General features: G+C 42.2%; 1 protein-coding gene across 3 annotated transcripts in view; it reads right to left on the bottom strand.

Moving 5' to 3' along the window:
• The window catches only part of GAB3 (GRB2 associated binding protein 3), an 81,313-nt gene that overhangs the window by 41,131 nt on the left and 12,267 nt on the right, over positions 1 to 27,915 (bottom strand). For 2 of the 3 annotated variants that reach the window (XM_069463938.1, XM_069463940.1), the window contains exons 2-3: positions 3,123 to 3,426; positions 142 to 361 (exon numbers count right to left, since the gene is read on the bottom strand). In XM_069463938.1, the coding sequence (XP_069320039.1) occupies positions 142 to 361; positions 3,123 to 3,426 (524 nt within the window). The remainder of the gene's footprint in view (positions 1 to 141; positions 362 to 3,122; positions 3,427 to 27,915) is intronic. The other variant, XM_069463939.1, reaches the window with a different exon arrangement.

Below are 27,915 nucleotides of genomic sequence, written 5' to 3'. Positions count from 1 at the left end.
AGGGGAGAGCAGACACACCACTAGAAAATGCTACTGCTAAGTGGACTGAATTGATGAGGCACAGTGAGCACGTTTCAGCGACAGACTCCACAAAAGGAAGCAGCGTGGGTTCTGGGAACAGAGGCCTGGGCATAGGCATACCTGGCATGGTGCAGTCTTCCAGTCTCACAGTTGGACAAAACCAGATAATCAGGAAGGAAGAGAAGCTCCGATTCACTTCTGGTTTCCTCAGTGGCTATGGCATTAGTGTTTGGGTCATCTCTTGGCAAGGAGGAGCTGGCAGATTGGGCAGTATGAAGGCAGCTGGCAGGAGATGGCTGGAGGGAGGAGGGCATGTGAGAGAGGCTCTCCATGGAATCTGCTGGAGAAATCATTTCCCAGGTTAATGTTGTAAGAATGGCTATAACACTCACTCAAAATTTCTCAAACAGCATCTTAGAAGCCAAATAGAAGATGCAAATCACAGCTGGTGTTTGTACTGATGGACGAGACCATTTCCCCAAGCTATAAACAATGTCTGGGAAAGAAGGCCAATGTTCCAACAGTGAAGTGTTGAATCAATTAAGAGTAAAAAAAACCCAAGCATTCTTGGCCTAAAAATCTTCAGTGAGATGGTCTGCACACAGCTTCTTTATGGCCCTCAGAAATAGTCCTGCATCATAGTTTATTCACTCAACAAACATGTATCTACATATATGTATTTATGCATAACAAGTATATGTCTATATCTGCATGCATGCTTATGCATAAATATGTATGTATGTGTCTATACACATGCACACGCACACACGAGAGAGATGTCTATATGAAATGCCTATTACATCTACTATGCGCCTAGAACCTTTCTAACCTTAACAATACAGCAAAGACATAGACCCTGCCCTTACTGGAGTTTACATTCTAGCAGAGGAGACAGACAAATAACACATAAATAAAGAATCCTGTTAATGACTATTATAAGTAGAAGGAAGGAAATAAACAGGGTGTTGTGATGGCTGGAAAAGCCCACATTTCCTAAGGAGCAAAACATTCTCTCCATCGCCTGAACATGGCTCTTAAGATGAATTTAGATCACGAACCAATGAGAACTTCAGATCAGAAATGGCCAATTAAAAACCTGCTTTTATTTCCCCTTTTAACTGAGTTGGTACTTCAGGATTCCTGATTCAGAGTGACCCAGAACTGCCAGAGTTCAAGTCCAGGCTCTTGCAGGGGTAGGGAACCTGCAGCCTTAAGGCCACATGGGGTCTTTTAGGTCCTTAAGTGTGGCCTTTTGACTGAATCCAAATTTTACAGAACAAATCTTTTTATTAGAAGGGGTGCAGCACAGAAAGATGAAGCTTTTCTTGCCTCCTTTGATGCTTAAAAAAGAACAATGTTGATATCAGAAGGCCACAGGTTCCCCACCCTTGCGTGACTTACTGGCCTGCCTTCTCCAAGTTTCGTTCTTTGTAAAGATAATAATAGCACATATGACATCGAACTGGTATGGGGATGAGATGAGTTAATATGCAAAATCATTTTAACAGAGCTCTTGGCCAGGATACACATAATGTGTTGACCATTCTATGGTTGCTGGAGACAGAACCAAACACTATACGTGAAAAGCCACAAGAAAGCCCTTTCGGTGTAATTCTCAAGGAGGACTCTGCGCTTAAACTGAGGGGGGGAGGGCGCTACAGCAATGAAAGGAGTCAGGGGAATTTTCTGGCTTCTTCCAACTTTACACCAGGGCAGGGCTCTTCATTTTTTGCCTGATGCTTTACTTATTTTATTCCTGTTGCTCTTGGGTTATTGGGCAACACATTATGTACATGTGCTTTATGGTAACTCTTGGATGAGGAAAGAAGCAGAGGAGGCATATAACACGATACATGAATACATATCTAGTCAGGGCTGAAGACAGGGAAAAGGGAGCCAGCAGCAAAGCTTGGTTTGCATAGCATCAGACTAGCCAGGGTGGACTTACTGTAACTTTGCATGAAAGCTGTGTCTTTGCACCAAGAATAAAGAACTTGCCATCACTTCATTTTCTTTTATTTGAGTGCTCTCAAAGTTCAGCAATATTACTAAATAGCCTCACCAGCTTCTCTGGTTCATGAAAAGAAAAGGAATTTGTCTTCAGGAAGCACACACCCTCGTGTGTCTGTTCTAGTGGGAAATGCAACTCTGACTCTCCATCGCCACCTAGTGGTACAATGTAGACATTTCAGTGGCAGATGGTAAAAAAAAAAAAAAAAGAAAAAACAGAGTAACTGTTGAAATGTTGAAGCAACTGTAGACCACAGGATTTAGGGGCAAGATTTTATCTACTAGACTAAGAGGCCGAAAAAAAAAAAAAAAACAAAAAAAACACAGATTCAAAAATCCCATATTTTTGTAATCAGGGCATGGTACAATAATTCCAGGGGCTCAACAACAAAATCCATGCAGGGAAGTGAATTGTAATCCTAGGTTACAATATACCTGGTCTATTACGTAGGAAGAACGGTATGTGTGTGTGTGCGCGCGGGGTGGGGGGGGGGCTCTTTATGAGTCAATTGCCCCCACTGCCCAGAAATGGCCCACAGCAAACTTACAACTAATTTCCCCTGCAGAGAACTTGAGACAGTTGGAGATATGAGGAACTCTTTCTTGCCTGCGATAAGTAGCCAAGTTCTGTCTTTCTACCATTTGGTGCTGAAAAACCAAAAAGGCAGCACAAAAGCTGGAGCTCCATGAATTTTTGAAAGATGGTGATATTTCATATATCTAGAAAATGAAGTGTCATCATCTTGGGGAAAAACAGAGCCCTGTAGGACATCTTCACCCACATTTGACTTTCACTGTGGCCGAATGAGAGCAAAGACATGAAAGGATTTGAAAGGCATCAAAGTCACCTTCAATGCTCAATGTGTGCATAGATTCTGCCTTCCCATATTTGGACTTGAATCCTACAACCAGGCGAAAGAGGGCAATTTCCAGTACTTGGTAGGAACAGTTCTGATATAAATTTGCCTGCCGAAGCACCCTCAAGGAGGCCGGCTTGGCACTTTGAACCGTTTTTCTGCGGTAGCTCTCCAGTGCGGGTGCAGCGTCCCGCGCTACCACTTAGCATACAGGAGCCTCAACTCCACTCTTACCTGTACTGTCCTCCAGGTGGCCCAGGTTGCAGACCTGACTGATGCTGTGTACCCACACCTGCATTTCTTCCTCAGTCTTGGCCACCAGATAGAACGTACGGGAAGTGGTCTTGACAATGAACACGAAATTATTCTGAAATTCCTTCCGAACAAAGCCGGGGCCCACGTGCTTCCACACTGTACACTCGCTGAGGTCTATCACCCGGATGGGCTTGCTCGAGTGCTTGTTCCTGTAGTACTCCAAGACATCGGGGTTGCCACTCATGCGGCCCCGCCGGAGGACAAACCAACGCTTGCGCCAGGCCTGCAGAGAGGCAATTCAATAAGAAGTTACTGGACTAATTGCTCTTGATTCTCAGGCTCTGCCAAGAACCTACGTCATGACAAGGACAGCAGGAAGGAAGCAAATCAGCCATTATAATGATGAAACACTTTGTATTAAAGGACCAGTGTACCATCTTCAAGTCTACTTTATTAGATGCTTTTAAGGATGGGTCAGGATTAGGGAGTCTAGTAATGGGATTCACACTCACAGTTTGAAGGACCAGAATTATACAATCATTGCAATTGATGCAACATAAAGCATGTAATATAAATTTAATGTATACTCAGGCTTTAAAAGAATCTTAGTAATGAAGAAGAAGGAAACTTTCCTACTATTGTCTATCTCAGTCCAAGAGCCAATATGGTACATTCAAATCAGATACAAATGACGAGTGTCCACCATTGCCAGTATCATCTAACATTGTTATTTAAGTTATGAAGAATTGGCCAAGAAGAAAAATCATACATATTTGAGAGGAAGAGAGAAGATTACCATTATCTGAAGGTAACATAATTGTCTTTCCATGAAAACTCCAAGGATGATTAAAACACTAATGGAATTCTAAGAGAATTAAGTAGCACGGCTGGTTACACTTCCTATGCAAGAGAGCCTTTTCTCATTGCTTTACTGTAATCCATTTAATCTCCAAATGGGAGAGGTAACCATTACTGTCTCCATCTTACATATAATAAAATTGCAATTCAGAGAGATCAAGTAAAGCACCCAAAGTCATGTGGCTAAATAGCTGTAGTAATGTATGTGAACTCAGATGGGGGTAGAAGGGTCAATAATGAAGTAAAAAAAGTAGAAAGAAGAGTGTAGCCAACCCTTTAGAGATGTCTGATTACAAAGGTGGAAAGCTGTAGGGTCAAGGAATGTTTTTTAAAATGAGAGGTACTTATCATACCTACATGATGAGTACAACGCGCACTGTCTGGGGAATGGACACGCCTGGAGCTTTGACTTGGGGGGATAGGTGGTACATGGGCAACGTATGTAACCTGAAATTCTGTATCCCCCATAATAAGATGAAATAAAAAAAATTTTAAAAAATGAGAGGTACTTAAGCATTCACTGCCTTGGAGTCACAGTGTTTCTCAACCAGGGATAGTATCATTCCCCTAGGGGGCATGTGAAAATATGCATTTTTTGCTCATCATAAAGGGGGGGGACATGGCAGAAATTGTCTGGATTAAAGCTATCAATGGCCCTGTTATTGTTCGTACACTATAAGAACTAAACAGAACTTTCTTTGACGTAATACGAATCTTGGAAAGAGCTGAACCTTGAGGTAAGATGAGCAAAGGTTAGTCCATGCTCAGAAAAGAGAATGATATTCCACAGAAACCAGTGGCAGGTGGCTTTTTGGGCTTCTCTGCTCCCCAGTCAGCCTTGACCTAAAATGTTTGCTGTAGACAGTACCATCTTGGCTCAGTACAGAGAAGGGGGACAGGTCTGGGGAAGCGGCTATTTGCAGTTGACCAAAGCCCTAAGGAGTCCTCTGAATCTATAAACTTCCCTGCCCTCTCCAAGAGCCAGGGAGGAGAAATGTGGAACCTCTGCCGTAGGGAACTGTGGCATTAGCCTCGATTGGGAATTGAGCACAGAGGAGGATGACAGGCGGACCGCAGGCTTTTCCTCCACTGGAGACACTTGACGTTACAGCGGAGAGATTTATAGCTCTGTGGTTTTCTCTCCCGTGTGGTGGCATGTGTGACAGCAGGAAGTGCAGGCTTCTGCCAGGAGGTATGGCAACCACTGGGACAGGAAGTCTTTTGTATCTGTAGCTTCATTTATGCCTGACATTTTCATAAGTCCACCAGCTTTGACCAAGGGGGCAGAGAAAAAGAAAAAGCCAGTACTTGGAGTGTTCTCAGCTCCCTCCCTGCTCAGAGGACATGATATTTGAGGTAGCAGAGAAGCCAAAGCAGCACTGAAGAGTGAAGGCCAGTCGTCACAGATGACCCATAGTTATGCCTCAGAATCAAAAGCTCTTTTCAGGGTGGTGGCAAGGAGCAGCGAGGAGAAGGAGGGCAGTCACTCCATGTCAGGTTGTGGCAGGTGAACCCTGGCTTGGTTCCGCCTTCGCAGACAGTATAAAGCTCTGAGAAGAGGTTTGGTCACTCAGGACACGAACAAGACAGTGTGATTAAGTCCATGGTTTTAAGACAGGAGAAATAACAACATGTTTGTATGCTTATGAGGGTGACCTAGGAGGGAGAGGAAAAATTAGTGATTCAATAAATTCCTGTTGCAAACACATGGCATTGGACGAGAGTGGAGCCACTAAACACGTGAGAAGGAGCTTGAGTCTGGCTTGAGGTTTGGAACGTGGGAGGTGGGAAACCAGGGTTTCTGGCATCAACTGAGGCAAACGGGAATGTAAGGCCTGGTCCCGAATGCTTCCTGAGATGAGGAAAGCTTTCATGGGGAGCATGGGATACCCCAAACTTTCCAAAGGCCACTTTGGTGGGGAAATGTGAAGAGGAACTTTGTCACACTTCCCAAAAATGATTCTAAAAGGGGAAGTCGAACTGAGTACAGAAACAAGTTTCACATTAACTGCTCTTAATTGTATGGAAACAACAGATTTAATAACAATGTTGAGAGATAGTGACAACAAGAGTTTATTTATGGAGTGCCTATTCTGCACCATGTGTCTTGCTAGAGAAGGGGTCACAGCTGATCACTCTCTAGCTGGGCTGTGGGGGGCACAGGAATACGAAATGGGTGGATTTCAACACAGGGTAATGAGTGCTTTAGCAGAACAGCCAACCAGGAGTGGTGAGAGCGCAAGGACGAGAATGACACAGACCAGTTCGGGCTTCATCCATCCGTTCAACAGTTACTTATTTATAACCTACTGATATGCTGGACACGGTGCAGAGACCGGGGAAGTTGAGGTGAGCAAGCCACAGGCCCTGCCACTCACAGTTTCATGGGTGGCGGGTGAGGTGGGCAGATGAATAAACACACAATTGCAGTCAGAGAGATAAATGTTATGATAAGAGAAAACCAAGATGCTACGGAACACACAAGAGAGACATCTCTGTCAGATCAGTGGTCTATAGAAGCTTCCAGGAAGAAGTGGTAGCTAAGCTGAGACTGGAACAACAGGGCAGAGGAATCAGCATGTGCGAAGGCATTAAGATGGAAAAGGCATGAAGCTTTGCGTAAATAGTTCAGCAGGGCTGAAAGGCAGGCAAACAGAAAGGAAAGAGGATAGTCACTCGAACAGGATGTAGCATAGTCTTAATGCTAATCCATGCAAAATCGCCAGCACGCCCTCCTTAGGTTTTTAAACCTCTACCTAAGACTTGTGGTTATGAAAAAGCAGAAATGATGTGTTCTTGGATCTCTTTGCTATGTAGGTGATGGCTAAACCATCTAGGTTTGTGTACATACACTCTAGGATGTTCACACAACGATGAAATCTCCTAGTGATGCATTTCTCAGAACATATTCCCGTTGTTGAGTGATGCATGATTGTATAATAATTACAGTAGCTTGAAATCCAGCAAATATATATATATATATATATATATACACACACACATATTTATTTATTTATTTATTTTTGAGACAGTCTTACTCTGTTGCCCAGGCTAGAGTGCCGTGGTGTCAGCCTGGCTCACAGCAACCTCAAACTCCTAGGCTCAAGCGATACTCCTGCCTCAGCCTCCTGAGTAGCTGGGACTACAGGCATGCGCCACCACGCCCAGCTAATTTTTTCTATATATTTTTAGTTGTCCAGCTAATTTCTATTTTTTTTTTTTTTTTTTAGTAGAGATGGGGTCTCGCTCTTGCTCAGGCTGGTCTCGAACTCCTGAGCTCAAATGATCTACGTGCCTCGGCCTCCCAAGTGCTAGGATTACAGGCGTGAGCCACCGCGCCCGGCCCAGCAAATGTATTTAAATCCACGAGTTCATTGTGGTATTAAAAAACAAAAAGAACTTGTCATCTTCACAGGATGTGAGGGAACCGCTTCATTACCTTGAAAACTAGTTAAGGGAAAGAAGCAAGCATTGTGCCACCCTTCCCCTGTGAGCTGTCCCACTGGGTAGATGAAGGAAGATGTCTCTTTATGAATGTATTCTGGCTAATAAATGAAAAACAAATGATAGAATTTGAATATCCCCATTTTTCTAGCCCCAGTGAATTAATATGTACAGGTATTAAGTATCAACAGCGGGTAACTCAGTAAGAGAAACAAGCAGACACCCTGTCGCTCCGATAGCCTGGTGTAAGGGTGCAGTCAGCAAAGGCCAGAATGGGAAACTCGGCAGGTCAAAGGCCCAGGTTCTTCAGATAAATAACAAGAAAAAGAAAGGTATAGCAAAGGAAACAATCAACAAAATGAAAAGGCAACCTACCAACTAAGAAAAAATATTTGCAAACCACATATCTGATAAGGGGTTAATATCCAAAACTTATTTTTAAAAAAACTCTTACAACTCGGTCGGGTGTGGTGGCTCATGCCTATAATCCTAGCACTCTGGGAGGCTGAGGCAGGAGGATGGCTTGAGGTCAGGAGTTGGAGACCAGCCTGAGCAACAGTGAGAACCCGTCTCTATGAAAAATAGAAAAATTAGCCGCACCTTGTGGTGCACATCTGTAGTCCCAGCTACTCAGGAGACTGAAGCAGGAGGATCGCTTGAGCCCAAGAGTTTTTGAGATTGCAGTGAGCTATGATGATGCCACTGCACTCTAGCCAGGTTGACAGAATGATACTCCATCTCGAAAAATAAATAAATATAGCCAGGCAACTTAAAATAGAAAAAATTATCCAGGTGTAGTGGCGTGCACCTGTAGTCCCAGCTACTCAGTAGGCTGAGGCAGAAGGATTGCTTGAGCCCAGGAGTTTGATGTTGCTATGATCTAGGCTGACACCATGGCACTCTAGCCTAGGCAACAGAGTGAGACTCTGTCTCAAATAAATAAATAAATAAATAACTCTTACAACTCAATAGCAGAAAAAAAATAACCCAATTCTAAAATCACAACGGATCTGAACAGACATTTCTCCAAAGAAGAAGGAAAAATGGCTATCAGGTGTCTTAGTCTGTTTTCTGCAGTTATAACAAAATATGTGAGATTGGGTAATTTATAAACAATAAAAGTTTATTTCACGTATGGATCTGGAAGCTGGGAGGCCTGAGGGCATGGCACCAGCATCTGCTTGGCATGTGGTCATCAAGTGTTGATAAGGGTGTAGGAAAAGGGAACCCTATTACATTGTTTGTCGGTAGGAATGAAGATTGGTGCAGCCATTATGGAAAACAGTATGGAGGTTCCTAAAGAAATTAAAATTAGAACTACCATATGACTCAGCAATCCCTCTTCTGGGTATATACCCCAAAGGAGATGAAATCACCACCTTGTAAAGACATCTGCACGCCTGTATTCTGTGCAGCATTATTCACAATAGCCAAGATATGTCTGTTGTTACACAAATGGATAAAGAAAACGAGATACATGTATACAATGCAATATTATTTAGCTTTAAAAAAAGGAGATCCTGCCATTTGCCACAACATGGATGGAGGTGGAGGACATTATGCTGGGTAAATTAGGCCAGATACAGAAAGAAAAATATTGCATGATCTCACTTACATGTGGAATCTTATAAAAAGTCAAACATACAGTGGCATATCTGTAAATATAAATAAATAAAACAGTGGTTACCAGGGGCAGGGAGGTGTAGGGGAGGAAATGGGGAGGTGTAGGTCAGAGGATACAAACCAGCAGACATGTAGGATGAACAAGTCTAGAGATCTAATGCACAGTATGAAGACCGCGGTTAATAAAATTGTATTAGGGATTTTTGTGAAATAAGTAGATTTTAGTTGCTCTTGTCACAAAAAGTAACTGTGAGATGATAGATATGTTAACCTGCTTCACTATAGCGACTGTTTTATTATCTATAACATCATGCTGCAAACCTCAAATATACACAAGAAACTTTAAAAAAGAAAAGAAGGGACAGAGGTGAGATCTGTGGATTACATAAGACTTAAAAGACATACCAAATTTTCAAAAGTGTGCCTAGAAGAAGCTCATTTGAATAATAAAAACATAAAAAACGCAAAGAAGAGATTTCCATACAAGTCAAGATAGCAGTTGTTTACGGGGAGAAGGAAGAGGTTGTGATCGAGAAGGGGGACATTCTACGGTGGGTGGCAAAGTTCTGTTTTTCGGCTGGTTGGTGGTTATGAGTGGCTCACCGAATGATAGTTCATTAAGCCATACATTTGTTTTATGGGTTTTGCAACATTTGTGTTTTCTTTTACAATCAAAAAAAAGACTTTTAAGCAATTCCTCTGGACATATTACATGGATTCATTCAATCAATATTTACTGAGTGCCTCCTATGAACCAGGTGCTGTGCATATAAGGAAAAAGGGTGCTGCATTCATTAGAGAGTTGGTAAGCTTGCAGGTTGAGGAAAGAACCTCAGACATAGAGAGGTTAGGTAATGAGGGAGGAAGGCAGAGGTCCACGTTGGAAGTCCAGCATCAAGTCCCAGATGTGGGGAGGGCAGCATCAAAGTGTAAATAAGAGATGAGTGGAGGGGTCTGGACCTCAGAAGTTCAGAGGCGGGTTGGGAGGTAGACAGCACAAAGGATGGAGGCGAATAGTTCAGCACAGAGGGTGAGAGAATGTGAGGACCTGCGAGTTGCCCTCTTTTCTTACTGAGGAGATGTTTACAATTCCTAAGTGCAGGACTGATGGCTGGAAGTGGCTGCGCCGGACTCCACATTGTCTCCTCAGGCCTTCTGTACTGGGCAGGTCATGAACCGTTCAGGACAGGCTGTGAAAGGAGCCTGAGTCAAGAGGATCTAGAAAGCAGAATCACTATGCAAACACATATGCACAACAGTAACTTGGGGAAATGGAAGACAAAAACAAGGGGGGATTGAATTGAAAGTCAGGGGACTTGAATTTGAAATCTGATTCTACTTTTGACTTTTCTGTGTGACCTTGAGCAAATAACTTAACTTCTGCAAACTTCAGTCCTGTCATCAGCAAATGTAGATAGTGAGCCCTGCCCTGTCTCCCTTGTGGCATAATAGTAGTGAACCAACGAGAAACAGATGACAAAACATTATCAATTGAAAGTAACTTATAAAGTGACAGTGTTACTGGTGGCCCCCAGGGTGCATGGCACCACTTGCCCTGGGAAAATTGCTTCTCCCCTGCTGGAGCCCACATCCCTTCACTGTACAATGATGAGCTCTGAGGGCTTTTCCAGCTCTGACCATCAAAAGATCTGTTTCCCATCAGCCTTTCCTGCCACAGCCACCAAGCTGACTCATTACTACCCCACCAGTATCATCTCCAACAACAAAACCCTACCATGTCCTGTAACCTGTGGAAAAGTGTTTGTGCTCATTTCTAGAATCTGAGGGAGGCTAACACTGAACTCCTTCAGGAAGGTGTGTCTAAGTCACAGGCTTGTTCATTTATATGGAACTGTTAAACACAATTGAATCCTATCCTTCTGAGAGCAAAAGCTACACATTGTTCTCATCTTAAAACAAACCCACTTGCTGATTTAACAGTTTACAAACAGCTCCTACTTTGTTTCTTAACGGAGACTGACCCACCAGAGTAAACACGGGTGCAAGGGCCTGTAAGGTTGAGGCGGGTCCTGTGCAAAGGACACAGTATCCGGACAAGAGAGATTGAGACTTGAATCTGAATTTCCCTGTTACGAGGTCAAATTGTGTCTTCCCCCCTCAACACACACAAAATTCCTATGTTGAAGTCCCAATCCCCCAGTATGGCAGAAGATGACCTTATTTGCAAACATTAATAATGAAAGCGAGGTAATTAGGGCAGGCCCTAATTAAATATGACTGATGTCTTTATAAAAAGGAGAAACTGAGACACAGAGATTCATAAAAGGAAGACACTGGGCAGGGACACAGAGAGAAGGCCACCTACAAGCCCAGGAGAGAGGCCTGGAACACATCCTTCCCTTGCAGCCCTCAGAAGGAACCAACCCTCCCGACACCTTAATTTCAGACTTTCAGCCTCCAAAACTGTCAGACAATACATTTCTCTTATCTAAGCCACCCAGTCTGTGCTACTTTGTTACAGCATCCCTAGGAAACTAATATGCTCTGCATCTGAATCACCTGGAAGACCTTCTACCTCCAGCCACATTAGCGTACCTGGCACTGAACTTGTCCCCTACCTATCAAACCAACTAGAAAACTAGACCAAACAAATATATGAGACAACTGCTCTCAGACATTGGATGGCAGTCAGTGCAAGGCTGTAGCCTCTGTGAGAAGGAAAACAAAAGAGGTGAGCCCTATGACCACCCTGGCTTGTAGCCTGTAATCACATTCTTGACCATGGTAATCTCACAGAGTTGAGAAAACAGAGAGCAGAATTCTGGGTGGTTGAGGGGGTTGGAATCTGCAGGAAAAAGGACCAGAGAAGGGGGAGCTATGTAGAGAAAGAGCTGCAGAAATCTACACTCGGGTTCTCTCACGAGACTTTGGCTGAATACTAATATGCACGTGTGTAGAGTGAAACACCATGAGGCAAATTCAAAAACCACTACTGGGGACACACAAACTGCATAACTACTGGAGCTCATGCAGGGCTGGGAGATGTCTCAGTTCTAGTCAGCCAGAATGGAGAGACATGGGACATTCAGCAGAGACTAGTCTCAAGGTAGACCATTTCAGCAGTGAATTCCTGAGAACCACTTAAAGAACCTGGTGAAATATATGAAACCTTCTCTCATCAGAAACATACGTGTGTGTGTGTGTGTGATGCACACATGCGCACACACACACACACACACACACTGTTCTGGATCCCCTGCTCTTACCAAACTACATACACTCTCCCTTAGTGGCCTCATTCAGTCTCATTTCCCTTAACTACCATCTATTTGATTAAGATTTACAAAATCATGTTTTCAATCTGGATCTTTCCCATGAACTTCAGACCCATATAACAAACCATCTAACTGGCATCTCCACTTACGTATCTCAATTTCTAAGTACAAAAACCTTGGAGTGATCCTTGCTTCTACTCTCCCTATCCAAACCATTATAAAGTTCCATTGACTCTACTTTCAAAACATTCCAAATGACCACCCATGCCCCATAACCACCCTAGTCCAAGTCACCATGGTCTCTGGCCTGGATAATTGAAACAATAATATTAATATGTTGTTTTTAATGTATTGGGAAGTTAAGGCTTCCCGGTATGTTAATAACAAAATCCAAACTCTTTAACCTAGAAATCCCCATGTGAACTGGCCCTGCCACTTCATCTCACTTTATCTCCCACTTCATCTCAACTGCTCCCTTGCTCTTCCACACTGGTCTTTTTGCTGTTCCTAAACATACAAAAATCTCATCTCCATCTTGAAGCCTTTGCCCTACTTGTTCCTTCTTCTCAGAATACTCTTTCACCAGATCTTTTCATCGCTGTCATTCAGATCTCAGCTTCCTGTCACTGAGACCTCAGCTTAATTGTCACCTCCCCAGGCAGACTTTCTCCGATCATCCAAATTAAAGTGGCCAGCCACAGACATTCTCCACAACATCACCCTGTCTTAATTTCCTACATACCACTTCTCAATGCCTCATGTTTTTCTTTCTTGTTTGTTTGAGGTTTACTGCCTGTTTCCCTGCCCACCCCCACCCCGACACACACTAGAATGTGAGCTCCTGGGCAGCAGAAGCCTTGTCTGTCTTGATCACTGCTTTTTCCTCTGGACCAATCAGCGCCTGCCACAGAATAGTTGCTTAGTAAATACTTGTTGAATGGATGAATTCCACACATGATTTCATGGTGTTATAGAAATAGGTTTAAAATGCTACTCTTTAGAAACATGAGTAGTTTTGTGATTTGCAACAAACCTAATCACCAGGATTTACTCATCATATATTTATGTGCTAGGAGCCAGGAATACAATGGTGAACCAGATGGACACAGTCTCTGAGCTGTCAGGCAAGGCTTGGTACTGGACTTTTACCTCAAATCCAGACATTGCTACAGCATGTTGTTCAGTATTAAGCTGGGGTGTGAGAGTGATCAGCTAATGACTTGCCAGAGCATATGTAAGATGAGCATTTATCAGTTAATAAGATAGACTGTCAAGGCTGAAGTTTACAAAGAACAAGGCTTAGAAGTTTGGCCACTTTATTCCTGCACTCAATTCTACTTGCACAGTAAAATAAACTTGGCTGGGTTATAGCAAGTTTCACTTCTTTGGCTGCAGAATTCACTCCAATAAAATTGAAGGGCCCCTTCTGGATTGTATCCATTGTCGAAAGACACTGAAATGAATGAGAAACATCCTGAAAGTCTCTGAGGCTGTAAAGAGACACCTCTGACTTAAACTGCCTTTCTGACTAGAGTGATTACTGTCCCTTTGTTTCAGCGGAATTGGCCCCCTGCCCCCTCTGCACTGGTGAAATCCCAAAGCTATGAAATCATTTCCTTCACATGTGCACAGGATGGGTCAGCAACCTGCCTTCATAGCCAGGCTTTCCAACTCAGGCTGAGGGAGCAGAACCTGTATCTATCTGTGTTTGGAGCTCTAGGTTTTGATTCTTCAATACTGCTGTCATTTCAGCAATGGCAGTTTTTGATTTAACTTCCAAAAGGAACTATGTGGGCCTCTTTCCCTCCTGACCCATGGATGAGCTTCATACTGTCCTGGCCAAGAGCATCTAGAGCTCCAGAACTTTGGTGCTCAGATTCTGATTGCTCTGATTGCTTAGAGTTGTTGGTCTCCTTCTGAGCTGCTTTTTCAGTGGCCCTATTGGCTAGGCTGCAAGAGATGCCTCAGATTAGGGGACGACAAAGAGAAAAAAATGTTGCTAAGAACCCATATGGACCAACTGTGAAAAGCTTTCAAGTTGAGTGTCAATTGGCCTGATATAGGATTTTTCACTATGACATATGAAGAGAGGTACAAAGCTGGAATGGAACTAGTTTGGGGAGCAGTTGGAGTTACAGGCAGAATACAGAAACCCTAGAAACCAAGCCACAGTCAATGAACATCAGCTAGTTTCCAACTCTCCCTGGGACCTCAGCCTGTGTTGACCAAGACTGTATGCTCTGGGATGGCAGGAATGTCACCTATGTTGGTCCCTAAAGTACCTCTAACACCGTTAACGGTCTTGGCACACAATACATACTCAACACATTATTGTCCAAATGACCGACTAAAGTGAGTGTGACTATAAAACACAAGAGATCTTTGTGATGAAACAGTTCTGTGTATTGATTTCATTGGTGGTTACATGAATCTACACAGGTGATGAAATTGCATAGAGCTACACACGCACACACATGCACACATGAGTGCACATACAATGGGTGACACCTACAGTAGCTCTCAGATGGTATCGATGTCATTTGCTATCTGTAAGACTGAAGTAGAGCTGTATACCCTGTAAAGTACAAAATGGACTCAATGTTCTTGTGAAAAGACATTTAGCAAATGCCTACTGTGGACCAAGCCTATATTCTAGGGCAGGAGTTACAGTGATTAATACAACCCAGGCCCTGCTCCCAGGCTCACAGTGGTCCAGTGGACCAAGCACTAGGCCAAGTACTGATATGGAATATACCACATGGACGACTTCATAACTGTCAGGAGGCTTAGAGTAACAGAGGATGAAGCTAGAGAGGTGGCAGTGGCCAGCTGATGGAAGACAAGTTGAGAGTAGAATTGATAGGACTGGGTCACCAACTGCATGTGGACAATGAGGAAGAGGAAAGAGTCCAGGCTGAATCACAGGCTTCTGGTTTGCAATTAGCAGATAACATTACTGCATAACACGTTATGAAGGCCTCATGGAACAAGGGCAAATGAACTTTCAGTGATGGCATTCCTTTCTCTTACACATTTATCAACTTACATTCATAATTTTGTGAAGTGGTCAAGGCAGCTACTACCGTAATTTTCCAGAAAAAGAAACCGGTACTCAGATTGAAATGGCTTGCTCATTGACTCACAGTGAATCTGAACCCAAGTATCATGGCTCCCCATTCAGTGTTCAAGAACATTGTTTCAAATTAGTTGAAATTAAAGAAGAGAGAAAATAGAGGCACAGTAGGAAGAGGGTACATGCCCATTCAAGTTGGTTGGTGACCCTTCACGATAGCTTAAAACTTTACCAGGCAGGTTTGCAAGCTGGTAACTCCTGCCATGCTCTGAAGTTTACTGGAGGGTGTTTGGAGGAAAACAGTCATGGGCTAGCGTACTTTCAGAACTGTTCCATCACATGGAACTGTCAAAGTTGTTTCCTCTGATTTAGCTCTGTAACCCAAAGTTGAATATTTCTGTCCCTTCATGTACAAACATTCTTCTTTGGAGTCCAGAAGACACAGAGGGAAAAAAGGAAATAATAATAAGATTTGCTCTTGTCTGACTTACTGACTTTTCATTCCTTGTACATTCTTCATCATCTCCGTTCCTCTATGAACAAGTTTCCCCCACAGCGTATTTCGGGTTCTTGTGTTGCTATTGACATATACTTAGTAAATGCTAGCTAGTGTTAGAAAGCCTAAAAACTCAATTACTGACTGCCATTTGTAAGGCCCCCAAGAATCCTGGATGTGGTCCAAGAACATGAAACAACAACTTAGAGATTTTCGGTAACTTCCCAAGACCTGCTCCTCTAAACCAAGCTCCCCTTCTCTTGCCAGTGGTTACACCTTGAACACACTCAGGAAGTTTGGGGTGTGTTTATGTGTTGCAAAAGGTGAACATCATTGAAGAAACATAGTTCTGGTTAATGTTCTATTTTCTGCTGAGCTTTACTCAGGAGGGCCCTTTCTCTCCGCCTTCTACTTCCTTGCCAAGGGGGACCACAAAGGCCATGGGACCCAAGGGCAGGGGGTTGGGAATTTCCAGAAGCAGGTTACCCTGGTCCTCTCTGTCCTGGCTCAGTGCCACTGGCCCTGGGATTGCTGGTGACCTTTCAGCCTGATGGCCTGTAACCTTCTGCTCCCTGCCAGATAGAGTTGGGACTTGTCCCAGGCATGGAATAACTTCCTGTGATTGTCCTGAAGATGGCCTGGCCCACAGGATCTGCTTCCATAGCTTGTCAACAGAGGGAAAAAAAATCCTGTATCTCTGCAGTGTGATGGGCCCTGGAAGGAAGAATCCTGAGGAGAAATGTTCAGCCATACTACATGACATGGACTTGACCTTCCTCATATATTGTCAACCTAAATGCCACTGAATATCCTGGCTGGTTTCTCATTAGTTCTTTTGTGGAAGAATCTTAGAGGTCATTAGGACCAGCTAATCTTATCTGCAGGTGTCACAAACCTGGGAGAGTCACCAATAAATTAGGTACCAGGATCAGAATGCAAAATGGTGGGTTGGAACAATGGGCTAAAACCAACTTAGAAATTAACAATTATCTTAAACTCTAGTAAGTTCTGAGATAGATTAAGTGTCTGAAGTACAATGGAAACACAAACGAACTAATCAAGTCTGGATGAAGTTTCAAGGAAGGTTCAACACAGAGGAGCAGAGCTCACCAGACCAAAACAGTTGAGGGGAGGCTTTTCTAAGCAGAGGTACTTGCAAAGGCATGAAAGCATGAGGATAAGCTTTCTAAAATACTCTCACTCTGAAGTGTTAGGTTACACAACATTATAAAGGTACAGTATTTAATGCCACTGAACTGTACCCTTACAAATCATTAAAAAGGTAAATGTTATGTATATTTTTTGACACAATAAAAGTAATGAAAAATGTTACCATCACACCAATGGTGTCTCCTGGGGACATCCCCCACTGCTGAAGCTGAGTACACAGGTATGAGGGCTCCTGGGACTACCTCCAAAATATGCAACAGAAATAATAATAGCTAACATATGTACCCCAGGAATTGTTCTAAGTGCTTTAGGTGGATAAAATTAAATCATTCAACCCCCATTTAGAACCCATGTGAGGTAATACTCTTTTTATACCATTCTATACGTATGCAGAAACTGAGGTGTAGAGCGGTTGCCTAAGGGCAAGAGCGCATATGTGGCAGAGGTGGCTTTGAACTCAGATCATCTACTTCAGCCTGGTTCTTAACCCACAGGCTACGTGCGATGTGAAGAAGCTGTCATCCATCGGCGAGAGCTATGTAGGTCAAAGAGCTCAGCACGCCAGGAGGGTGAGGCAGTGCACGAGGAGTCAGAGTCCCCACAAAGACAGGAATGAGCTGAATGGACTGGAATTGTGGGAGAGTATTTGCGTTAAAAAGTCTAGGAAAGGAGAAAAATATAGCATCACTTTGTGAAAATGAGCTTATAATCTACCAAGATGTCCCCTTGTTCTTTTTCCTAAAATACATGAATCTGGAAAGCATTTGGAAAACCTAGTCTCTTGCTGTGTTATTAGATATAAAATGTCTGAGGTTTAATACTAAAGCAAATCTTTCTCAAATGTCCCAGCAGTGCCTGGTGTCTAGAGGGGACTCAGTAAATTGTTGAATTAATTAATGAATCTCTATCTCATTCCACATAAAATTAAAATAAATTCTTCCTGGATTAAAGATTCATATTTAGGCCGGGCGCGGTCGCTCACGCCTGTAATCCCAGCACTCTGGGAGGCCGAGGCGGGAGGATCGCTCAAGGTCAGGAGTTTGAGACCAGCCTGAGCAAGAGCGAGACCCCCGTCTCTACTAAAAATAGAAAGAAATTATCTGGCCAACTAAAATATATATAGAAAATTTACTAGCCGGGCATGGTGGCACATGCCTGTAGTCCCAGCTACTCAGGAGGCTGAGGCAGTAGGATCGCTTAAAGCCCAGGAGTTTGAGGTTGCTGTGAGCTAGGCTGATGCCATGGCACTCACTCTAGCCCAGGCAACAAAGCAAGACTCTGTCTCAAAAAAAAAAAAAAAAGATTCATATTTAAATAAAGAAATTAAGACAGCGCTGAAAAAAATAGAGGTGGGCATTTAGGGAACACGGGCAGCAGGGAAGGCTTTCTAACATGACACTGTAGCTAGAAAAGTAGTGCCATATATGAATTACTAAAAAGTAGAAATGTCTACTCTTGAGGCCTCAGAGTCTGGGAGGGAGGATTATTCCATGCCACTGTCCTCTCCTCTCCAAGTTAAGGATTTTTCACTGAAATCCTTCAGAAACCTTTCTCTTAATTTGTTAAAACTGTGCTGTCCCCAAGGGGAGATGAGATGCATAACTGATTTAGGGTCTTCCCATGACTTGGTTGGACTTTTCCTTCTCGATTTTGGATTCTTTTCATTCCTTTTGATGAGTTTCATGAGGGGAGTTATGCAAATATATACTCAGAAATCTCGATTACTTTCTTTCTGTCATCTTTCTCAGAAACTTCTTTTTAAGCTCTGGCAGTCACATAGATCAAAGAAAAAGAGTATCTTGTTTAAATCTGTATTGGTGCCATGTCCATTGAGGTTGGATATTATTTTTTACGTGTCACATCTCTCTGTGAACTGCTGTTAACCTTCTTCTGTAAACTGCTGTTCATGCATTTTGCCCATGTTTCAATTGTGATGCTGATCTTTTTCAAATAATTAATAAGGATTATTCATAGAGGTGAAGGATATGAACTCGGTTTGTCACATATGATGTGAAAATTTTTCACATTTTGTCATTTGCCTTGTAAGTGTCTGTTGTTTTTGAAGTACCTAAAATAGTGCTCGGCATATAGGAGATACTAGGTATTTGTTGAAGAACTGACTGAGTAAATAAATGAATGAACAAAGATGGTCTATGTTCATGTAGCAAAAATCTGTCTCTTCCTTTATAGTTTTTCTTCTGCTATTGTGTTTAGAAAGGGTTTCCCAGCCCCAAGATCAGATTGAGATTAAACATTTTCTTCTAGAAATTATTATTTCATTTTATTTACATTTAGATACAAGACATCCGGAATTCATTTCTCATATTTACATTAAGTGAGATTGACCTATAGTTTTCTTTTTCGTACTGTAATCTTCTTACCTGAGTTGGTAACAGGGGCATACTAACATCATTCAATGAATCAAAGAAGTTTGCATCTTTTTCTTTTCTTTAAAATTCAAGAGATCTCAAATATAAAAACTTTCCGAGTCAGGTATCTGTCTTGGAGGTAATTATCTGACAATAATTTTCATCTCTTTTATATTTGCTTTATAATGTTGATCAGGATAACATTTTAGGGGCTAAGCCTTTAAAGAGTGTGCCTTATTTTTGGCAAGGCAATGTTGAATTCTCATTTGGTGTGAAAATTTGGGTGGGGTTAGATTACTATTTAAACCTCAGTTTAATTTCTAATTACACAGTTCTCATAGCCAAAGCCCCCAAACCACTTATTTCTTGTCAGCACTAAAAGCCACAATGTAACAGGCTTGCTTTTTGTGAAATAGGAACCAAGTACTGCCAGAACTGGAAGCCTCTAACAGGAAGTCATGACTTGGTGATGAAATAACTACAGAAAAGGAGGCATGTGAGGGGACAAAAAAGCAGCTGTCCCTCTTTGGGGACCTAGCTGTCATTTCGCTGCTGTTGCCTCTTAGTAAGTAACAGCGAGGGGGCCTTAGCTTGGTGTAGAGCAAGGTAAAATTCCTATCTGCAAAGAACGCAAAATAAGTTCAACTACTCGGATAGAAAGTCTCCAGTGAAAGGCTTTGCTGAGAACTGGGACTACAAATGTGAGTAAGTCAAACAAATAATCACAATACAGCGTGACTGCTGTTGGAACCGGAAGGTCCAGGGCCTGAGAGGGAGGCTGGGAAGGTCTTTGCCCACACACTTTGTAGGTCGGTGGGGCGTTCTCACGAGGCTCTCCTTCATGGGAAGACAGAGCGCAAGGGAAGAAACCCGACTTTGATGTGGCCCACTCCAGGCCCTGAGGACACGCATGGTGCACAGCAAGTCCACCACAGCCCCTGTACTCACAGGCTGCCGGCTCAGGGAGGGAGACAGACAAGTAAACAGAGGCCTGCTCCGCAAGGGAAGGAAATTGCCTCTGATCCCTGTTTCCACTCTGTGCTCAGCTGCAGAGACGGCAGACCTGGAGCCAGCCCAGCCAGGGCCTCCCAGCATGCTTTGGGCACATCCAGCCTGACTGAAGAAGTTTGGAGGCCTTCCCCACTCCAAGATTATAAAAATATTTTCTATATTTTCTTTTAATCTTTTATGTTTAATTGTACATGAATTAATTGTGAGATGCCAAACAAGTCATAAAATCTATAAGGGAACATATTTATAGATTTACTTACAAAAAGTCAAAAATATCTACATGGTGAGAGACCTTGCAAACAAAGCTGAGATGACCAATATGTAGGGAACTACATATTTAATAAATAAAACATATGAAGAGCTTCTATGAGACACTATGATAAAAATAAATGACCTAATGGAAAAAACTGGGTATTTCATGGTAAAAGAAACAGAAATGGCCCAAAACTATATATCCATATCTAATTTACCATGATCTTTTATCATTTATTACTTATCTTTGCCCGTAAGATTGGCAAAAAATAAAATTCAAATATATGCACAATGGATGTCAATGTCATTTTTCATAATGGCTAAAAATCTGAAAAAAGTCATTAATAAATATCCGTCAAAAGTCCAAATAAGCAAACCACACACATATGCCAGTCATGCCATTTTTATGCTCAGAACCCTCCAATATCTTCCTCTGTCACTCAGAGGAAAAGCCAAAGCCCTACACGAGTCCCTCATCCCCTCCGATTACTACTCTGACCTCATCTACTCCCTCCCTCACTCCCTGGGCTCCAGCCAAGCTCACTGCTGTTGGAACATTCCAGGCATGTTCCTGCTTCAGAGGCACTACATTGCCCATCCCCTACCCTGATTAACGGGTCAGGTATGCAAATGCCCAGATACTTTTAGCTCTCTAAAATTCAAGCAAAATGGTCTCTAGTAGGCCAAGTGCTCCTAAATTGGAACTGCAGGTGACAGCTGTTGGAAGTGAAAGCCCCCCAAATATTTCAGCCTCCAATATCTTTCTGTAGTACTAGCATTAGCAGTAAAATATGAATTGGTCACCTTTATTGACTACTTATGAAGTGCTTTACATATAGCCCCCTTAATCCTCAGAACAACCCTAGTAGGCAGGACATTGGTCAACCTTGACAAGGGCAAACACTGGTTGGGAGTGAATGAGAAATAGAATATCCCCATTTTCAATCCTTAATTAGTTCATCAATTTAAGCATTAAGCATCAGTGGCTGCTACAATTACAAAAACAGAGACAATCGGATATGATTTTCCTCCTAATGGAAGTATAAGAATACTACCTAGGAAGGGTTCATTATATTATTCTCTCAGAAAATAACAACATATTCAAGTGCTGACTGTTATAATCTAGGGGCAGGTGGATCCATACTCTGCCATCTTCCAATTTAAAAAGAGCAAGAGGGATGGGGTGGGGGGAGGGGAGGGGTGCACACCTACATGATGAGTGTGATGTGCACTGTCTAGGGAATGGACACAATTGAAGCTCAGACTCGGGGGGATGGGGAGGCATGGGCAATGTATATAGCCTGATCTTTTGTACCCCCATAATGAGCTGAAAAATAAAAAAAAAAAAAGAACAAGATGCTAGAGTTGAAGTTTTCTTGTTGCTTTTCTGTGGTGTATATGTATTTTGGTGCTAAGAGTCATCATGCTCATGAAATTTCCTTAAAGGGTTATACTGGATTCATGATAAAGGTTTTTTTGTTGCTTGTTTATGATAAAGGTTTTTAAGTTCTTGACCAAACACAGGGGTAGGGGGAGGAGGCCAGGAGTGGACCCATTTCTGAGCGAACCTCTCTGCCTTTCAGAGAGCTCGCCCCAAAGCGTTTGGGCCATGGAAGAACCAGTTTACTGCCTTATTTCTCCACTATTGCTCCAGGTTCTGAACACGTGGGTACTTATATTCTGAGAAAGAACTGTGGAGAGGTTTTTCCAGGGGGGTTTCCCATTAAGGCTTCTAACCACTGCACTCCATCTCAAAAATACCTAAGAGCAGAACTCATCTAAAACAGTCATCTCAGGCCCAGAAGATGCAGCTAGCCCTTTGGAAAATTATTTACTTAGATTCTTTCTCATCACTTGGTTGTATTTCTTTCTCTATCAATCAGGCCCTGGTCTAATAGCCTGGGTCACTGGTTTTCTGGTTACTTAAATTGCAAATGAATAAAATGTTTCCCTCCCACTTTGTTCTTGCTCTCTTTCACTTTCAACTACCATGTCATCTATGTCATCTCTCTTCTCTTCCACTATCACATTTCTAACTGTTCTCACTACCCATTTCTTCCTAAACCACTAATATTGGGAGTTGGCTTCACCAGAAAGAGTAGGAAGCCCCACTTTGGCTGCAGGTACAAATAGCTTTCTCCAGTTCAGCTTTTTCAGTGATGAAACAGCTGTTTTGCATTCTTCTTCCTTGTCTGTGCCCTATCGGTTGAAGCTCTGGGAGGAAGAAGGGGTAACAGGCATTCCGCTCATAAAAGCAGACCTCCAACGGTGCTCTCCTCTTATCTCGCTCAACTACACTGACACTCTTCCTCTTGCTCTCTAACTGTGGGCATCTCCCAAAGTTCTGCCCTAAGTCATTCCTAATCATTACATCCCTCTTGGATAATCTCATCCCACCCCCATGATTTTAAATATTACCGATTCCCCAGTGACAACCAAAATTCCATGTCAGGCCCAGGTCCCTCTCCTCAGATCTTGACAAATTCACCCAAATGATTGCTGTATATCCCACAGTCACTTTATACCCAGTATGTCCCAGCCTGAATGTGCTGGTCTCACCGATCTGCTCTCAAACTACGTCTTTTCTCCCATGCTCCCTTTCACCTACATGACATAGACAGTGTCCAGAAAGATCTTGACAGAGTGCTGTGAAGAAACAATTGCAAATAAATAAATAAATAAATAAAAGATGAAATTTAACAATAATAGTGTAAGGTCCTGTCCCTGGGATTAAACAAAACACCAATAACACAAGAACAGACTGGAGAAAAGATAGCTTAGCAAAAACACAGAGGAAAACTAAGTTCACTTGACAGGAAGCTCAGTGTGAGTCAATGGTGTGGCGCGGCTGCCAGAACAAAGCTAATGGAATCTCCAGCTGCCTTCTCAGAAGCACAGCATCCAGATGAGGAGTGATTGTCCTGCTCTGCTCTGCCTTGGACAGTCTAAATCTGGAGGAGTTTACTCAGTTCTGGTACCAGTTCAGAGGAAATATACAGGACAGTGAGGAAACTCAGAGCACTGTTCTATCCTAAGTAATGGCTGGAACAGATTTGCAGGGCTCTCAAATTGAAAAAGAAGTAGATAAGTTCTGTATATTCTAAAGATCTCTCAGTCAGAGCTATCACACAATTATTAATATTTGGGAAGCACATTATGTAACTGATTTCCTGTCACTGGAAGTGTCCAGATAACAAATGGCCAAAAATGTGGCCAACGTTGGCGTTACTGTAACTCATCCTGGGCTAATTCCCCTTCCCCATGTCCTCACCCCTGTCAAACTCAAAATCTTTACTACTTCTTCTCTTGCTATACCTTATAATTAAGCAATCAACAAGTTCCATTGATCATTTTTCTCAAATAATTCTCATAATTTTCCCTTCTGCTGACTTCACATTAATACTCTAGAGTAAGTCCCTTGCCCAGGAAAGAGAGTAGAGAAAAAAAGGACACCTTTAAATTCCATCCCAATCAAACTGACTTCCAGACTCTAAGTACCCACCTGGAGTAACACTGTCATTTGTTTTGGTCACCCAGAATCTACACCTTTTTCTATATTTGGGAAACTCCCCACCCTTTAAGTTTCTAGGGGCCAGGTGTGGTGGCTCACGCCTGTAATCCTAGCAGTCTGGGAGGCCGAGGCGGGAGGATCGCTTGCGCCCAGGAGTTGGAGACCAGCCTGAGCAAGAGCAAGATCCCGTCTGTACTAAAAGTAGAAAAAATTAGCCAGGTGTGGTGGTGCACGGCTGTAGTCCCAGCTACTCGGGAGGCTGAGGCAGGAGGATGGCTTGAGCCCAGGAGTTTGAGGTTGCTGTGAGCGAGGCTGACGCCACGGCACTCTACCCCAGGTGACAGACCCAGACTCTGTCTCAAAAAAAAAAAAAAAAAAAAGACAAGTTTCTGGGAGAGAAGAGACTGACTCTAATTATACAGACTGGAATTATATCCTAGAAATGATGGGTCTTTTTTTTTCCCCATCTCATTTACAACTAGGGCATATATTCTGATAATCTTTCCTGACTGTTTAACCTTAAGATTGTTTCTGCAGATCCCACAATAGTTTTTATTTGCCTAATTAAATCATCATCTAGTTACCTGAAATGACATGCCCCTGAAGAAGAGGGGTGTGGTGTGGGATACTGATTTCACTACCACAGAATAGTAATGGAGGGCATAAAGCGTTGTAGGACTCAGATGCACGGATTTGTTTCTAAACGTGCAGGAGATCTTAAAGAAAAAAGGATGACAAGCTCAAAGACCTAAATTCTTGGCTCAATGCATGGTCAAAAAACTAGATCGTCATAGTGCTAAAAGAAGCTCTTATATCTTACAGCCACAGGCTGAGATAACCCAAAACAAGCTTCAGAGTTTAATACTTCAAGTGGCCAAATTACTCTACCAGGTATTATATGTGAAACTGAGAGCATTCTTAAGAAAGCCTGGGGGCTCTGAGAATTGGAATGAAGACATTTGGAGATATTTGGAGGATTCTGAGTACCCTAATCTCCCAACCCCCAAAACCCACTGGAGGGACCACCAAGGAAGATCCAGACTCCTTAGGAATGAAGGTTTAGGTCACCTCACTAAATAATTGACTGAGCAAAAGAGGAACATGAATCAAGGACTAGAATAACCATCCATTTGTTCTGCTTTACTATGGCATGTTAGTAACCATCTTTTTCGTTCCTCTTTCTTTTCCCTATTCCTTTATCTAGGATGTGTTGCTGGTAGTGAACTTTACAGTTAATTAATAGACTTATAGACTGTTAGGTAGGCTCATGACAATAATAGAGATAAGTGGCATCACTCAGACAGTCTTGCTCCCTTTAACACAAGGGGGATGGAGCAGGTAGGCAGTAGTGGCACTGGATTTCTCACCAGCACTAGTTCTGAGTTGTGGTTTGGGGTGCTTTTTCCTGGCTGTTTAACCTCAAAGCTGGTTCTCCAGCTCTCTCAACATTTCTATGAGCTATCCAATATCATTGTGATAAGCACCTTTTCTGCTTAAATCAGTCAGGATCAGCTTGCTTGCAAATTAAAAGCGTGACTGGTACAACATTTACATGGAGTATGAGGTCAGCCCAAGTTTCCCCATTTCTAAAATACACCAGAGTAGAAGAAAGAAATATAAAAGGAGAAATTAAAGAGTTTGAAGATTTTTAAAAATAGAGCTAATTAATAAACAAAAGAGCCAGGTACGGTGGCTTACATCTGTAATCCCAGCTACTTGGGAGGTGAGATGGGAGGATTGCTTGAGGCCAGGGGTTCAAGAGCAGCCTGTGCAACACAGCAAGACCCTATGTCTACAAAAATTTTTTTTTTAAATTAACTGGGCACTGTGGTGCATGCCTGTAGTCCCAACCACTCAGGAGGATCACTTAAGTCCAGGAGTTTGAGGATGCATTGCACTATGATTGTGCCACTGCACTCCAGCCTGGGCAACAGAGAGAGACTCCATCTCAAAAGAAAAGTAAAATAAAAAAATAAACAAAAAGCAGGTTCACTGCAAAAATAAAAGTCAATAAAATAGAAAAGCCACCAGCTATCCTAATCAACGAAGAGAAAGGGAACAGAGAATAAAAATCATAAGAATCATTTTGTAAAATTGTATGTAGAAGAATTGATAATCAGGATGGAACGGATACTTTTCCAGGAAAGTATAATTTACCAAAACTGACTCAGGGAGAGATAGACTACACAGATCAATTTTCATAGAAGAAACAGAGAAAGTTGACAAAGATCTAAACACACACAAAAAGCACCAGTATAGTTTTAGAGGGGGATTCTGTCAAAATTTTAAAGTGTTGTTAATTCTAACTCTACTTAAAATATTCTAGAATATGGCAAATTTGCAAAGTTTAAATGAACCAAGTATAACATTTATGCCAAAATCTGCTAAAGATTATATAGAAAATAAAGCCAAATATCAATCTCACTTATGAATATTGATGTAAAAACCCAATATAAAGTATTAGCATGGATAATTCAACAAAAAATAAAAAAAATCCTAACCAACTGGGCATTATTACAGAAATGTAAAAGGTGGCTCAATATTAGATAATAAATGAATAGAATTCATTGCTTTATTAAATTCAATGAAAAGGTCATGTGATCATCTCCAGACATGTTGAAATACCTTTCAATGAAATTCAACAATGATTTTCGATTAAAAAACACTCAATAATAAAGAAATCAGCAGACTACTTCACTAACATGAAAAAATATATATTCTCTCAGCCCCAGAGTCAATATCTTTCTTAATAGTAAAGCAATGAATTCTATTCATATATTATCTAATATTGAGCCACCTTTTACAAGATCAAAATAAGATTGTCCATTATCAATACTACTGTTTCACACTGGGGTATTGAGCAACACATTTGGACAAGAGAAAAAAATGAGATATATAACAATTGAAAAAAAGGTGTAAAACGAGTTCAATTTCAGATAACATGATTACATACCTGGAAAAATCAAAAGAGTCAACTGAATAACTACTACAAACTGTAAGAGAATTTGAAGGTAAGGGGATAGAATATTAACATGTGGAAATTGTATTGGGACAGATTTTGTACACTCTCAGATGAATTTGGCCCCACCTGCCTTCCAGGCCTTGGCTGCTCATTCAACGGAGGGCAATGGCCTCTGTTGATAGTGCCTCTTATCCTGGCTAGTTTGGTCTCCCTGGAATAAAGGCTGGTCTATGGCATAGCTCCCATCATGTCTACCATGGCAGAAGTCACAGTAGCTCCCATGCCCAGGCTCAACCCAACTAAACCCTCAAAATCTTTGTTCCTTCTGCCACTTCTAGATTCAGACAAGACACCACACCACAGAATATGAGATCTGACTTTTCCAGTGGTTGCCCAAAGAGACAATAAAAGACAGGAGCCATAACAGAACTGGTAGATAAATTTCTCTCCCTTCCTTGCTGCAAAGGACCATTTTGAGGTGCAGTGGTGCTGTCCAACTACATCCTACATGACCCAAAAACTGGCTGTGTTTCTTATGAAGCTGTGGCTGACTCATCAATGCATCAATTTGTATTTTCCTTCCCTCCTTCCCTTTTTCCATCACTCTCAATGCACTGGGATTATGATCGCAACAAAGCATGCACAAATAAACTTGGGCTCAAGTTCTGTTTTCTATGGAACCCAGGCAAAGGCAGAAATAATAATCTTATATAATATATACAAACAACAACCAGTTGGTAGATATGATGGAGAAAAATCCCCATTTA

The sequence above is a fragment of the Eulemur rufifrons genome, chromosome 30 (assembly GCF_041146395.1).
Source record: "Eulemur rufifrons isolate Redbay chromosome 30, OSU_ERuf_1, whole genome shotgun sequence".
NCBI classification, from domain to species: Eukaryota; Metazoa; Chordata; class Mammalia; order Primates; family Lemuridae; genus Eulemur; species Eulemur rufifrons.
Note: the sequence above shows the minus strand (reverse complement) of the source record. Positions and strands in the feature narration are given on the sequence as shown.